Source organism: Fusarium coffeatum (assembly GCF_003316985.1).
Source record: "Fusarium coffeatum strain FIESC_28 chromosome Unknown BRIP53273_contig_101, whole genome shotgun sequence".
NCBI classification, from domain to species: domain Eukaryota; kingdom Fungi; phylum Ascomycota; class Sordariomycetes; order Hypocreales; family Nectriaceae; genus Fusarium; species Fusarium coffeatum.
In genome coordinates, this window is record NW_022157895.1 from 36,505 (window position 1) to 49,728 (window position 13,224).

General features: G+C 49.7%; 2 protein-coding genes across 2 annotated transcripts; both read left to right on the plus strand.

Moving 5' to 3' along the window:
• Positions 1–241: 241 nt before the first annotated feature.
• Positions 242–1,141, plus strand: FIESC28_04694 (uncharacterized protein; the record flags this gene model as incomplete). Its single annotated transcript, XM_031158841.1, has 1 exon — positions 242–1,141. The coding sequence occupies one exon, from the start codon at positions 242–244 to the stop codon at positions 1,139–1,141; it is 900 nt and encodes a 299-aa protein (XP_031017104.1).
• A 9,138-nt stretch (positions 1,142–10,279) lies between these two features.
• Positions 10,280–12,878, plus strand: FIESC28_04695 (uncharacterized protein; the record flags this gene model as incomplete). Its single annotated transcript, XM_031158842.1, has 2 exons — positions 10,280–10,312; positions 10,368–12,878. The coding sequence occupies 2 exons, from the start codon at positions 10,280–10,282 to the stop codon at positions 12,876–12,878; spliced, it is 2,544 nt and encodes an 847-aa protein (XP_031017105.1).
• Between the last annotated feature and the right edge of the window lie 346 nt (positions 12,879–13,224).

Genomic DNA, 13,224 nt, shown 5'->3' on the forward strand with positions numbered 1-13,224 from the left:
GTTGAATCCTAGATTTACGCTCATCAATTGCCGCTCTCATATCCGGCTTATATCCGCTTATCTTATCATGTACCTCAAGCATTTGCTAATAATCTAAACTGAAGCTATTTCGATGTCGAGCCACTGAAATTCGTCAAGGCGATTGTCTGGCGACGTCTGGTCAATTGTGTCAACTCCCTCACTAAACTCCTCTCACTTCCTCTCGTACAGTCTGTCTCTTTCGAGCGGCTTCAATTGCACCATGGCGAGCCTTGCAAGAGGCTTCTGCCTTCCCGGCCTACGACCCCTCCTCGTTCCTCGCGCTGAGTCTCTACTCCTCCGATCCCGCTTCTTCTCTACCTCCCTACGCCGGGCTGCCGAACCTGCAGTGAAAGCTACTCGATCACCAAAGTCATCAAGGGCGCCTTCATCCCAAATTGCACCTAGTCGATACGCCTTTATCAAGAGTCTAGCCTCCAAGACAACTCCGACAGTACTCTACGAAGGCCCTTCGCACTTCTGGTTCTACTTTGGTTGCTGGTCCAGTGGACTTTCCTTGATCATTTGGACAGGCCTTACTGCGCCTATGGCTGTGCAGCAGCCTGAAGGGGTCCCTCAATGGATTGGTCTGGTGTTTGGTACAACTTATCTCCTCCTCGCGTCCATGGGAACGTTCATGATCACGAAGACACCCAATATTGTTGGACAGATGCGCATTCTTCCTGCACAAGTATCCAAGGTCGCTACTACGGGGTCTACTGCTACCCCTACACCTGTACGGATGGAACTCACTATTAAACGAATGGTTCCAATGCTTAAGCCCAAGGTCATCGTCGCTCCTCTAGACGAAGTTACCCTGAAGTCTCGTTTTTCATTGCCAGACGAGTATGTGCCTGGGCTGAAACGCATTGAGCTGCAGCAAAAGACAGAGGAGCAGCGCAAGGCATTGCACAAGTTTGACATGCAGCACCTGTTCACGATGCCATTCCGAAGAATGGGTCGAGCCTTGTCTGCCATGTTCAACGGTGTCAAGGCTGCTTGGACTGATATGGGCTTCGGTATCATCACCGTCAGTGGGAAAAACTACAAGGTGGATGTTACTCAAGGTTATGCCCACGACGGATTCAGGACATTAGAGAAGCTTGTGGAAACCAAGCCTTAAGTTACTTACCCTAAAGTAAATCTGAGGATAAGGGTTGTGAATGACGGCAAACTGCAATTGCCGTCAAGGAGCTAAAGAGAGCTTTAGCTTGTACTTTTATTGTGCAATGTATACCAAAGATTTAGGTGGGAACCAGATGGTAACGCTGTTATGATAGTCTGGTCTTGTACTAAGCAATGTGCGTGTCAGTTGAGTCACAGATCACGATGGGGGCGAATCTGTTCACGCATCTCGAGAACTCGTGTAAGAAGGTTCTTCATTCCACGTGATTGAATCGATCGATCTGCTCAGCGCATGAAATTGGCATGTTGTTTTATGTAGATGGGGCCCTTGCGGTCAAGTAACGTTTCTCTCATGCTTCAAGGTGTTGCCATATACAAATGGTTCGCTCGATTCAACACCGCTACGACTCACCGTGACGGACAAGCTCAGCACTACGTATGATTAAGTTTGGCTGGCCTATTTCACCTCCACAATTAGATCTAAGTGGCTCCTCATAGACGGGTACGAGATGCACCGTCAAGCAAGTACTACATACACCACCACTTGTTGGATCCTTCGTCTTAGCAAGTGAAGAGCTAAGGATATCCACATCTCGATTCGAAGGACCATGGAAGAGTCCATGCAAACGTGATGGTGAGATATTCCCGCAGGTCTTGTGATAGCCGAGAGCCCAAGAGCTGACATATTCATGTTCTTGGCTGGACACCGCCAGAAAGACGCATGAGAAGAAAGTTTCCCATATCAAGGAACTCGGGAGTACTAATGACAAACGTCAAACTTAGCGTTGGCGTTGAGGTTGACGGCAAACGTCTTCTGCCAGGGGCTGATGAGCACGTCAACCGCGGGCCAGGCACGATCCTCGGGGCTTCGAATCGTGGATGGGAATGCCCTCGGATCGAGTGTTCCCAAGAGACTAGAGTCTCGCCTACCAGGAACATGTATGTAATTTAGGTGCATGCGTAGAATTATAAGGAGGGGATTCTGGGTCCAAGCTGAGAGAGGCTACTAGTAACAACCCAGTCTAGAAAAATATCGTGGAGTTGATAAAGTCCCCATGAGTCTCGAAAACCTGGAAGAGGGACCTGAAGTTACCCCTCCAAACCAATGTCGTCCAGTCTCTTGGTAAGCGGTCAGCCAGCCTCAGCTTTAAAGAAACGAGGCTATCCTTGACGCAGACTGGCTGAACAGTAAGCGCCAGATTCACCAAGTTTCGAGATCCACCGATGTGCGTAGGCGGGGCATAGAGTCTGCGGGTGTCCTCTTTTTGTTTTGTCTCAGGCATTTCTTCAACTCGAACAGACGATGCTGCACTGCAAACATCACTCGATTCTAAGAGCGGAGCGCAAATCGTTCTACGACAACTTCTATAGCGTATGTCAGCAATTTGAACAAGAGAGTTGATCCAAGGCCCTTTGAGATCAGCAGTTTCATCCCCTGTACATCAGGGTCCAAGCCAATCTACATACTGTACTGTATCGGGTAGTTGAAGTTGTACTCGGACTCGGACTTATCACCCTCGTCTAGGTCTAGGTCTAGGTCTAGGTCTGGGTCCCTGAAGGATAGAGCCGAAGTCTTATCAAAACCAACTGCCGATGCAGTATCAATACATAGAAGTGACTTGACGTCATAAAACCAAGGAGCCTCTGGTTGGTTCAGCTTGAATGCGGCTTGCGGTGAAAGTGCACAGCAGGAAGTGGACTAGAAGCGAGACGAGGGGACCCTTGTTCTGAGATGGGGTTAGCGTGTGATATCTTGGAACCATTCTTGTCAAAGTTGAAGATCAGCCCCAATTCTGGACTCCAGCCTTGAGGCTTTGTCCTCTTGAAGGGTTCATTGGCCCCCGCCACCAAGCATCTGACAGCTTTGACTAATACTAACAGTACGGTAGCCATACAAGGGCCGTGCCATGCCATGACTGTCGGCCATCTCATCCCATCTCATCTCGTCAAGAAATCAAAGCGTGGTGTAAGTGACTATGCATGCAAGGCATTTCAACGTCACTTAACCATCAGTGCCCAGTATTAAATCTCGTGGTACGGTAGGGCTGTACATGACGGAATAAAACTGTAGGCACACCGCCAAGGGCGCATGCCTATCAAGCCAACTAAACATGGTTGTGCATCATGCCATGCTTCAACTCTTGTAGAGTACGTTGGAGTATGCCGGGCATGGCCTTTAATGATAATCACCCTTAATAGGAGCAGCCAGACGCTGGGTGTGGATAAATGTACAGATAGCCTGCTCATCCTGACTTCTTCTTTGTCTTTCGGAAGTACAGCCATTCAGACGATCATTCTCAGGCGCTGGTGAAACATGGTCACACGCAATCACTCTTCTCCATCAAAGAACTCACGGGGAATCCGAAAAATCCAACGTCCAGTCATGATATGCGTGCAGGTAGCCGCGCCGGCGGGGTGGCTCGGTAGTAGACGAATACTCGAGGGTACCTGTGATGCTTGGCTGCTTGGCTTCTGCACCGCAGTTGCCAGATCTCTTCAAAGAACTGCGCATCCATCACTTGGCAGAAGGATACCCTTTCGTCATCGACACTGCGATCCTTCCATTGAGATGCAGATGTGGCATGTTGTCAGAAGAGATTGGGCAATTCTCCACTAGATCGAGGGGCATTTTATATGCAGGTAGACTCATTGAGGGGTCAGGCTCGATTTCAAGTGGCCTGTGCCGTATTGTACTGTAGACTCTTTCATTTCAGACGACATTATCGGTTGATGGTTGATCTACAGCGTGCAACTTCAACACGGCACAAGTCATGCTGACGGCACATCTCCATATGTATGTATGTACTCACCAAATTGACTCAGTCTCTCGTATTGGCATGTACAGTACTGCTCCTAAATGCCAGAAATAATCAATAGCCCTTTATCCTTGACCATCATGTATGTCATGTTTGACTCCCGAGTCTTGGATGTTGAGCTAGAAGTTGTGGGGGGTAAGGCTCAAGCAGCGGTGAGAGGATCATGAGCGAAACAGAAAGAAATAATCGACTGTTCCAGCACGGTCGTCGGCCGAGCTTCTACTCCTGCAGCCTCAAATCAAACAAGAGGAATGCGAGATCGTGCGTCATGTGCTCTATGTTTCAATCTCGACAAGGTAGCACCCCCTCTCACTATTGGTTGGGTTCTATGTCTGGATTTCTAGAATATCCGCCCGTAGCGCAAATAGTCGAACGAGGTTGAGGGTGTAAACTCGCCGATCCAATTATACTGCAAAGGAGCGCCATCTAATTGATGAGCCACGTTGGAGGGACACGACCGCTTGTTATTCGCTGGGTGGGGGATATCTACCACACACCCCAGATCCTCTGCCCACTAGCATCTAGATAGAGGCAGCCATAGTGTAGATAGGTATGAATATCGCAACATTTGAGGCAGGTGATAGACTGCTCCAACAGCAAACGTGTTTCATCCGTTTGTTGATCTCTTTTGGTGACTGAGTCGTAATAGAAACCGCTCAGCGTTGTGATATAACTGATTTTGGTCTGCTGTGTGAAACCGCCCAAGGTAATCAATCGGTGGTGAGTAAGTTCGAGACAATCATTCCTTCGTCCAACTCGGGAGCATACGCTAAAACACTAGACCGCACCGGGGAGTTGTCGACATCGTCTGTGGTATGATTTGTTATCCGAGGAATTTGTACATAGTTGACTCACGGAGTAAATGGTTTCCCCAGACTGAGGCTGGAACACAGTTCTTTTAAGACATCGTCTATCCGTATCATCGGGGAAAACAATCTTGTCGAGACAGCATGACTCGGACCACCAACGGACGAAACGCCAGGTCATGGCCAGTGCACGATAACAGAAACCGGGGCTCCTGGCATTGGACCCTTGCTGTTCCATTGCAGCATGTTAACTTATACCATAGTCCTGATCAGCACTCGAGAAAAAGTTTCAAGAAGCATCAACATTACAGCATACCTATATAATATCCTCATTTCTCATCGAAACAAATTATCAAGCAGTGTTGTGCTGCATTTGATGGCTGCATGTTGTTCATGCCGCGTCTGTGACCATGACTGCAGCAAGAACTGTTGTGCAGCGGCTTATAATCCAAACAGCCTATGTTCCAAGACACATTGCCAAATTTGGTAGGAAGGGCTGATGTCGACGCTGAACTCAATGTTCTAGACTCTCGCGATGGTGATCTGTAGACAGAGCACATCGTGCGAATGCAGAGTATCGAGATTAAGAAGACTCTTTAGAGATGTCTTACCCATGGCCCAAAATGCAAACAGATTCGTCTCGGCCCTTTCTATGCTGGAAAAGTCGCCTGTATATCAATGACTGCCGAGAACGCGTTACAACTGTGGTAAGCGGCACAACGTTTTCGTGGTTAGCCAAGTTAGCCATGTCGCCTCAGAGTCCCACAAAGTCTTGGCTTGTGCTCCTCGCGTAACAACACCATGCAACGATGGAAGTTGTACCACTGTTGGCATCGTAGGGTGCCGCGCCTACTGTACTCAACGAGCATCAATTAATTAGCTTGTTTCGGTATCCCGAGCCAACAAATGCGGTCGAGATGAACAAGATCGGCCAATATTGCTGAGTCAGTATAATGGGCTTCTTGCAATCCGATACGATGGGAACAAAGCCCATATATGGATAGTCCAATATCGATCGTCCCCTATCGCATGGTGAAAGACAACGAACAGTACAGTTGCTTTGGACTTGTCTTGGCAAGTGCTGAGAATGTTTGAAGATCATCGTGAGTCTGAGCTTTTTGAAATGTGCAGCGGGATGAGCATCCACTAAGCAACAGGGATAACAAAGATAGCTTCGCGACGTGCAGGCTCCAAGTACCTGCTACCTAGCATCAAGAGTGGAACTACGACAAGGGCTCTCAAGGCCCTCGAAGCAAGATGACATTCGACGCTGCCAATCAAAGGGTGACCTTGTTCCAGTTCAGTGGAGGTATGACATAACCGCTGCCATAACGCCAAGAGGCACAAGAAAATGGCCAGAGGCTCCGCTTGAAGCGGCGCCGATAAAGAGCAAAGGCGCAGCAAAGATGCACAAGGATACGATTATGATGGATCATGGCCTTGACAGATCCAATGCGAAAAAAAAAAAACAGGAGAAGAACCAGGGGCATTTAGCGAGGAAGCAAAGGGTAAGGATGCAGAGAAGGGTCTTTTCCACATGCTCTGTAGCCTCATGACGGGAATGCGCGTGGTGTAAGCATAAGGTATATAAGGGACTGGACGGTACGTAGTGGTTGGTCTCGTGTTAGCGAATAGCTGTACTGCGTGACGGCCATGTCTTAGATTTGCGAAAGATAGTCATGACAGACGCCTGGACCGTGACGCGTTGGGTTACAGGTGGGTTCGGTGTTGTGAATTCGCGTGTGATGCTGCTGCTGCTCCTGAATCAAGAAGTGATGTAGCAGACGGACAATTCATGGAGAGTGTAATTGGTGTGGATGATTTGGCTGATCAAAGTGGGCATTTTGGCGTTTGAAGTTGACAGCATGTAACGGTTGGCTAGTCATTAGCTATGAAAATCGATTGTATGCGTCTGCATTAGTAGTATTTCTTGTCTTTCGCAAGTCATTTCTGTCGGTAACATCGCGCAATTTTCGAAATGATGCCAGGGCACGAGAGCAGGACACCGAGGAAGGTTGTGCGACGCCCTGACTGAGATGGAGATTTCTTTCTGGCAGGATGTACAATGTCTTGCATCCCATCAACGGCGTCATTGATTATAGAGAGCCAAGAAGATAGACAAAAGTAGTGAAGAGCTGCATATCATGTCTCCCGCAGCTACAGTATCATTTTTGACCTGTTGGCGATACACTGGCAGGGTATTTTCAGTTGTCGACTCGAGAGCAACTGTGCCGCGAAGTCGACACTTTGGGGAGAGTTTCTGTTGCACATAAATGTCTTTCTAGGAGATATCTAATCTTGAGTTGCAATGTTCCAGTATGCTATTGTGAGCATTATCAGTACCTAAATGATGATTTCGGTTAGTAAATAAACAACAACAATAACACAAGGATTGTGGTGTTGTTGATCTGTCGTTGTCAGTGCTCACGATCTTTGTTTGTGAGACATTGACCATTGACCTGGAACATTGAGCTCTGACGATGGCTGAGGCGCGCGCACGCACTGGATCTTCACTTCGATCGCACTGGCCAACATCCCCGTCTTATCACGATATTATCGTCGCTGTTAAGTTTGTTTACGTTGCAAAGCGTTGAGCCTAGACTGTTCCTGGCGGGTAATAGGAAATGAAGGTCCAGTATTGGGAGCCCGTCAGGGACTGAATTCCCGACGCTACAACGTTCTTAGATCCCCCTAGAGGAAATAAGCGGCTTGCACCCATTGCTAGAATGGCGATTTCAGCGGGACGGTTATCACCAATCTCGAACGCAGCACTCGGATTCTCGCTTATTACTCGTCCGAGTTCTTGTGCCTCTAGTCCTCTCTGGACATGTCCTCATTTATCCTGGCTCAATGCCAAGCGTACCCCCACCACAGCGAGTCGAGCAGGAGTCCATGTCACGACCCCACTCAAGACCTCTGAAGTCTTGGCAGAGAGGCTTGGGTGTGTTGTATGCTCATCTTGTCATTCTGTAGCAGGTATCATGAGCTCACGGCGAGTCCGTTGCAGTTGAAAGACCGGCATTTGCATACAAGAATGTTCCCAAGCCACTATCGTGTCTTTCTGAGAGAAATATGAACAAATGATGGTTGGGTTGGTTGAGAAAAACCGTGGAACTGTCTTAGCCAGCGCTTCAAGACACAATTGCCGTCTGAGAATAGCGGGTGTTGATGATTTGTCTTGAAAGCCGCCGAATGTCTGAATATCAATGAAGTCATTTGGCGATGTGCTTCGCGTTTGCCAGAAGAACATATATGGGACTTTATCTTGACCGACTTTAAGGGAACGATTATATAACTTAAGAGAGAGGCGGAAATGCGGAGTTGAGGTAAAAGATGACAGGAAAAATCTTGGGTCAGAACGACAGAATTGAGATGCGGTGATACAGGGGGCGGATTGGTTGAAGGCAAAGCATTGATGGATAGTGCTGGCTGGGCAGATGAAGGTTGATGCGAGCAAAGCTAAGTAAACGCAGGGTTGAAGAGCCAGGGCCGTTATATGGTCAATGTCGTTATCGTGGTGATTGTAACCGGAGTTATTATCAGCATTTCGAGTAGCGTCTATATCGTAGATTGCGATTGCAAGAGGAGCGTAGAACCGTGAATGATGTCGTCAAGGCAGAAGGTGTATGGTGACCTCACAGAAGTGAGGATATTGCGACTCTATCTGCGAAAAATGCGACTCTTCTGCAAGAGACAAAAATGCCAAGTGCTGCCCAAGAGTCGTTACTGGTGATTCTTCTGTAAATATCTCCTTCGGCCGGGATAGCTCGCAAGCGGCAGACCCTCAAGATCCAAGGGGTCCACACATCAACAGAGAGGAGCGGAGCACCTCATGAGCAACTCCACCATGCTGGTCACTGGTACTTTGCACGATGGGTGCGTGCCCCCCAAAGAGACCGCTCCAGGTCCAATCAGCCGCCCGTACGACCGCTGATGAACCAGCCAGCCAGCCGGGGTGTGTTGTTTAGTGACAGAAAAAAGGTGAAAGGGTGTCCTCGAGGCCAGGAAAGTGTGCGAGGTGAGGTGTGAGAGTTGAGAGGTTCCATTGAGAGGCCTGCGCGTGCCCGCTGCCCGCTGGCTGTCCGTTCTGTCCTGTCCGCTCCGCTATAGAGAAGCGATGAGCCCGCTGTAATGGAAACTGAAGAACCCCCGGCCCCGTCGAATTGGCAGCGAGAATCAGTGGGCGAGGAAAAGATTCCCATCTGATCCTGTCTGTCCTGTCCCAGCCGGACAGTCAAATTAAGCCAACACCCACCCCCCTGGTCAACTTAGTTATCGTCCATCTGAACGGGTCTCTTGCTCTCCCATGCACAGCACCCACTTTCGCACTTACAAGGAGGTACTTAGTCTACCTAGGCCCCAATTTGGGACCCTTTCTCTGCATTTGCGTCTGCTTCCCGTCCTCCTCCTACCATATTCCTCGACGTCGTCGTCGTTCTCCTCCTCCTCCAACCTCGACCACCACCTCATCGGTTCTTCGAAGCCGCAAAGGACCATCTTTGGGCTCGCACTCGGACGTCGCGAGTCACTATAATCGATTTTCTTGGATTTTGGACGGCCGGATTTGATTGCAAGAGCTGCTGCTGTGCTTGCGGCCCTTTCCCCACCACAACCTCAGAGGTGAGTTCGTGATGCTTCTGTGCAATTTTTTTGCTTTCTCTCTTTCTCGCTGCATGCCTGTCGAGTCGACATTTGCCTTTGAACATTCTGAGGGGTTCTTTTGAGTTTACCCATCCTCGCTATTGTTTCTGCAATGGTGAAGGAGATGGTGACTTGTGATGAAAGTGACTGGCTTTTCCTCGGCTGCCTGCTCTGCTTCACAATCGTCTTTCGGTTACCTGCCTGCAAATTTAACTCCGTTGTACTCTTCGACCCAGTCGCCCTTTCCCTTCTGCAACCTTGCGTCCTTACCTGCCAAACATCGTTTTCCCAGTGCGCCGCTGCAACCCAGCGACCAGAAAGAAAAAGAGGAAGAAAAATTGTGCCCAAAGGTACAGCCAAGTCGATTGTGATCCCCTTCTGGCTGCTTCCCGCCTGTCTTGCGTGACTGCTTCCACCAGCGATCCCCCAAATGCCTGTGACCACAGGCATACGACTGCGATCTATTGTTCAAACCTGACCATATTACCGACGACGAGTGAAAAGCGCAGCTGTGTCACGACGACCAAAACGCGATTTGCTATATCAGCCTTGTTTGCATGTATTCTGTACACTCGTGCCTTTTGCTTCTTCCCCATTTGCATTCACCTCTTGGGTTCTGAAATAGCTTGGAACCGAAAGAGATTGTGTTACTCACCTTGCAAGCGCTTTGCACATTGTTCTCGTCAAGTTTTCAACCGTGACAGGTCACTAACTCGGCCGTGAAACAGGTCGATACTGCAATCTCTCGGTCTTTAATATCGTAGGCGACGCCTCGTTTTCTCGGCAGCCGTTCCTACACTCCCTCGAGTCTCGAACGATATACATTCACCTTTCTTGGTTCCATCCCACTTCTATGCGTAGTGGTCAATAGCCATGGACTCAGAAGACGGAGAACTGTTCATAAAGGTATGACTTCTCTTGTTGAGACATAGATCACCTTGACTAATCTTCTCATTCTCAGCAACTTGCCGGCTTCGTTCGAACGCACGAAAAGGCCTTGGCCAATGCTCTTCAACTACGCCGCCAGGTCCGACATAAGCCGTCTCAAAGTACTGGTTCAGCGACGTTGTTATCTCAAACATCTACCTCTCTCCCCGAACGACCCTCTACTTCAGCCTCAACATCCGGTTCGCTCGCAGCCGCCTTGTCGCTCGGATCCCTCAGCTTCACATCACACAATGTCAAATCCGCCAAGCTGGCACTTACACCCCACCACCTCTTCTATCTCCTCTCTCGTTTCGAAGAGCTCAGTATCAATGTTGGTCCTATGAAGGTTCGCCTCGAGAACCTGCATGACAGCTCGTCATCAGCCAACTACGTCTCGTTTCTCAGCAACACCCAACGGTCAAGGAGCAAGGGCTCAGATATCGATTCGATACACTCTGTCTCGAGTATGCGAAGCGTCATGTCGGGAATGTCTGCACTGTGGTCGAGCTTCGGTATCGGTGCCAGCATCTCTGCCGCTCGAACTGAGCGCCAAAAAGCTGCTCTGGAGGCTGACATGAAGTACCTCTATTCTGCCTTCACCAAAATCCCCTGCTTGAGATTGGCACCTGATTGGCGTGCTCGTTTGATCCGCGGATATGAGGAATTTCCTTTTGATTCGGCTGTTCCCCTCTATGTTTTCAAGAACTTGCAGGCTCTCGAAGTTAGCAGCATCGATTTCCGGCAATTCTTTGGCTGGGACCGGCTTGCCGACCAGCTGCGCTCCCTGACGCTAAAGCGCGCTGGCATCGAAGACCCCGCCGACATATTGATCGACATTGTGCTGGATGATATGGACAAGCGTCGTAGACGAGTCTCCAAGTCCCAATCTTCACCTACGTCTGTTTGGACTGGAAGCGGTAGCCCTCGGCGAAACATGGTGCATCCTGAGCTCAACCGTGCAGTTTCCGCACCGAGCTCGCCCGGTCCCCATGTTGATATGAGGGTTGGTTCATTGACTCCCAGTGAACATGCCATCGAGGAGAGCAGCCGAAGGCAGTCGCTGTGCAAAGACGACGAGCAGAGCGACGCATCACAAACACCACACAAGCATTCCCGCCCCAGAAGCAACTCGCCTCCACGCCCAACAAGTTCCAGAACACAATCCCACCCCATCCGAGGAAACCATCACCGCATGAGGCGTTCTGGATCTGGTAGCTCTCAGTCCAGTCTTTCCGATTCCTGGGCTGGCCATCATCATTCTCGTGGCAGCTCTGGCAATTTGCTTGCTATGGGTGTTCTTCCTGCCTCTAAGTGGCGCTTCCTGAGACATCTGTGCTTGGCTGACAACTCGATGACCTCTATTCCCCATAACAGCCTCGCACCTCTTTCCAACACACTTTATTCTCTTGACATCTCCTCCAATCTCTTCAGCCAGGTTCCAGACAGCCTCGCTACTTTGACAGCCCTCCGAGCTCTGAATTTGTCTCAATGCATGATCGACTCACTCCAATCTCTTACACGCAATCCTCTTCCAGCTATCACCGCTTTGAACCTTCGAGGCAACAGACTGCAAAGCCTTGCTGGTGTGGAGAAACTTGTTCCCCTCGAACGGCTCGATTTGAGAGATAATCGTTTGGTAGACCCAATGGAGCTTGCGAGATTGACTGGCATTCCCGATATACATGAGATCTGGGTTGAGGGAAACCCTTTCACTCGCACGCACAAGGACTACCGAATCACCATCTTCAACCTGTTCCGCAAAGCCCCTGGTTACACAGAGGATGTTGTCATTGATGGCAGTGGTCCCAGCTATGTCGAAAGACGCTCCCTAATAGACCGGCCTCCCATGCCCGAATCCATCCCTGTTGTCAAACCACAGGCTCCCGAGGTTCCCACAGTTGATGTGAGCAAGTCAACAATTGCCTACAACCCTCCCAAAGAAACAATCGTTCTCCGCAAGGAGCGCCCCACCCCTAAGGCCGTTATGAGTGAGATCAACACAAGTTCAACACGCCGGCGGAAGACACCGAAAAGACGGATTGTTGATTTGGCCACTCCTGACGCTCCTCCTTTCCCCACCCCTGTCGATGTTCAAGCTGCAAACCCGGCCGTAAAGCAGCCCAGCGCTGAGATCATGAACGATGGAAACTACCGGATATCCCAACAACCTGAAGCGCAAGCGTTACCTGCTGCCATTCTGTCATCCGGCTCACAAGCCGTCACTTCTCCCGAAGTGCCACGAATTGACACCAACGTCTTTGCCAACATCCCTGCCATCTATTCTCCGAACGATGATACTTCCAATTGGACGGAGCCCCAGGACTGGGATGCTGGTGGTGAAATGTACCGTCAGAAGATTGAAGCACTGCGAAACACTGTCGGCAACGGTTACCTCTCTGTTCTGAGTGAAGAGAGTTGGGCCCCCAATCGTTCAGCAGATTATTCTCCGCCCAACATCTCATCCAGTACAGTCATACGCACAGCGCACACTCCCATACATACCCCTCAAGCTCAACCCATCCACAGCGGCCGAACCTTGGGCTAAGTAGAGGATGAGACACCAGCAGAGCTACGCTATGAGGAGGCCGGCCCCAAACGATACCCATATACCCTCTCTGCCGTAGGAGTTTGCTGGACTCCTCGGTATGATTCGATTCTCTGTTTTGCTTGGTTTCGAACAGCCCAAGCTTGACTATCTTTGTGTTTTACATTTACTGGCATTTGCAATGATATTACGGAGCATAGCGAGGCGGCGTTTTGAGCAGAAGGCATATCTGCATTTGTTTAAGCATTCGAAGGAGCTCTATGTTCCTTGCTCCCCTGTTCTAGAGATTCCAGTTTTTCAAGAGCCTCTATAGAAGGAAAGGGTCTCATTCTAAAGAATGCTCGTC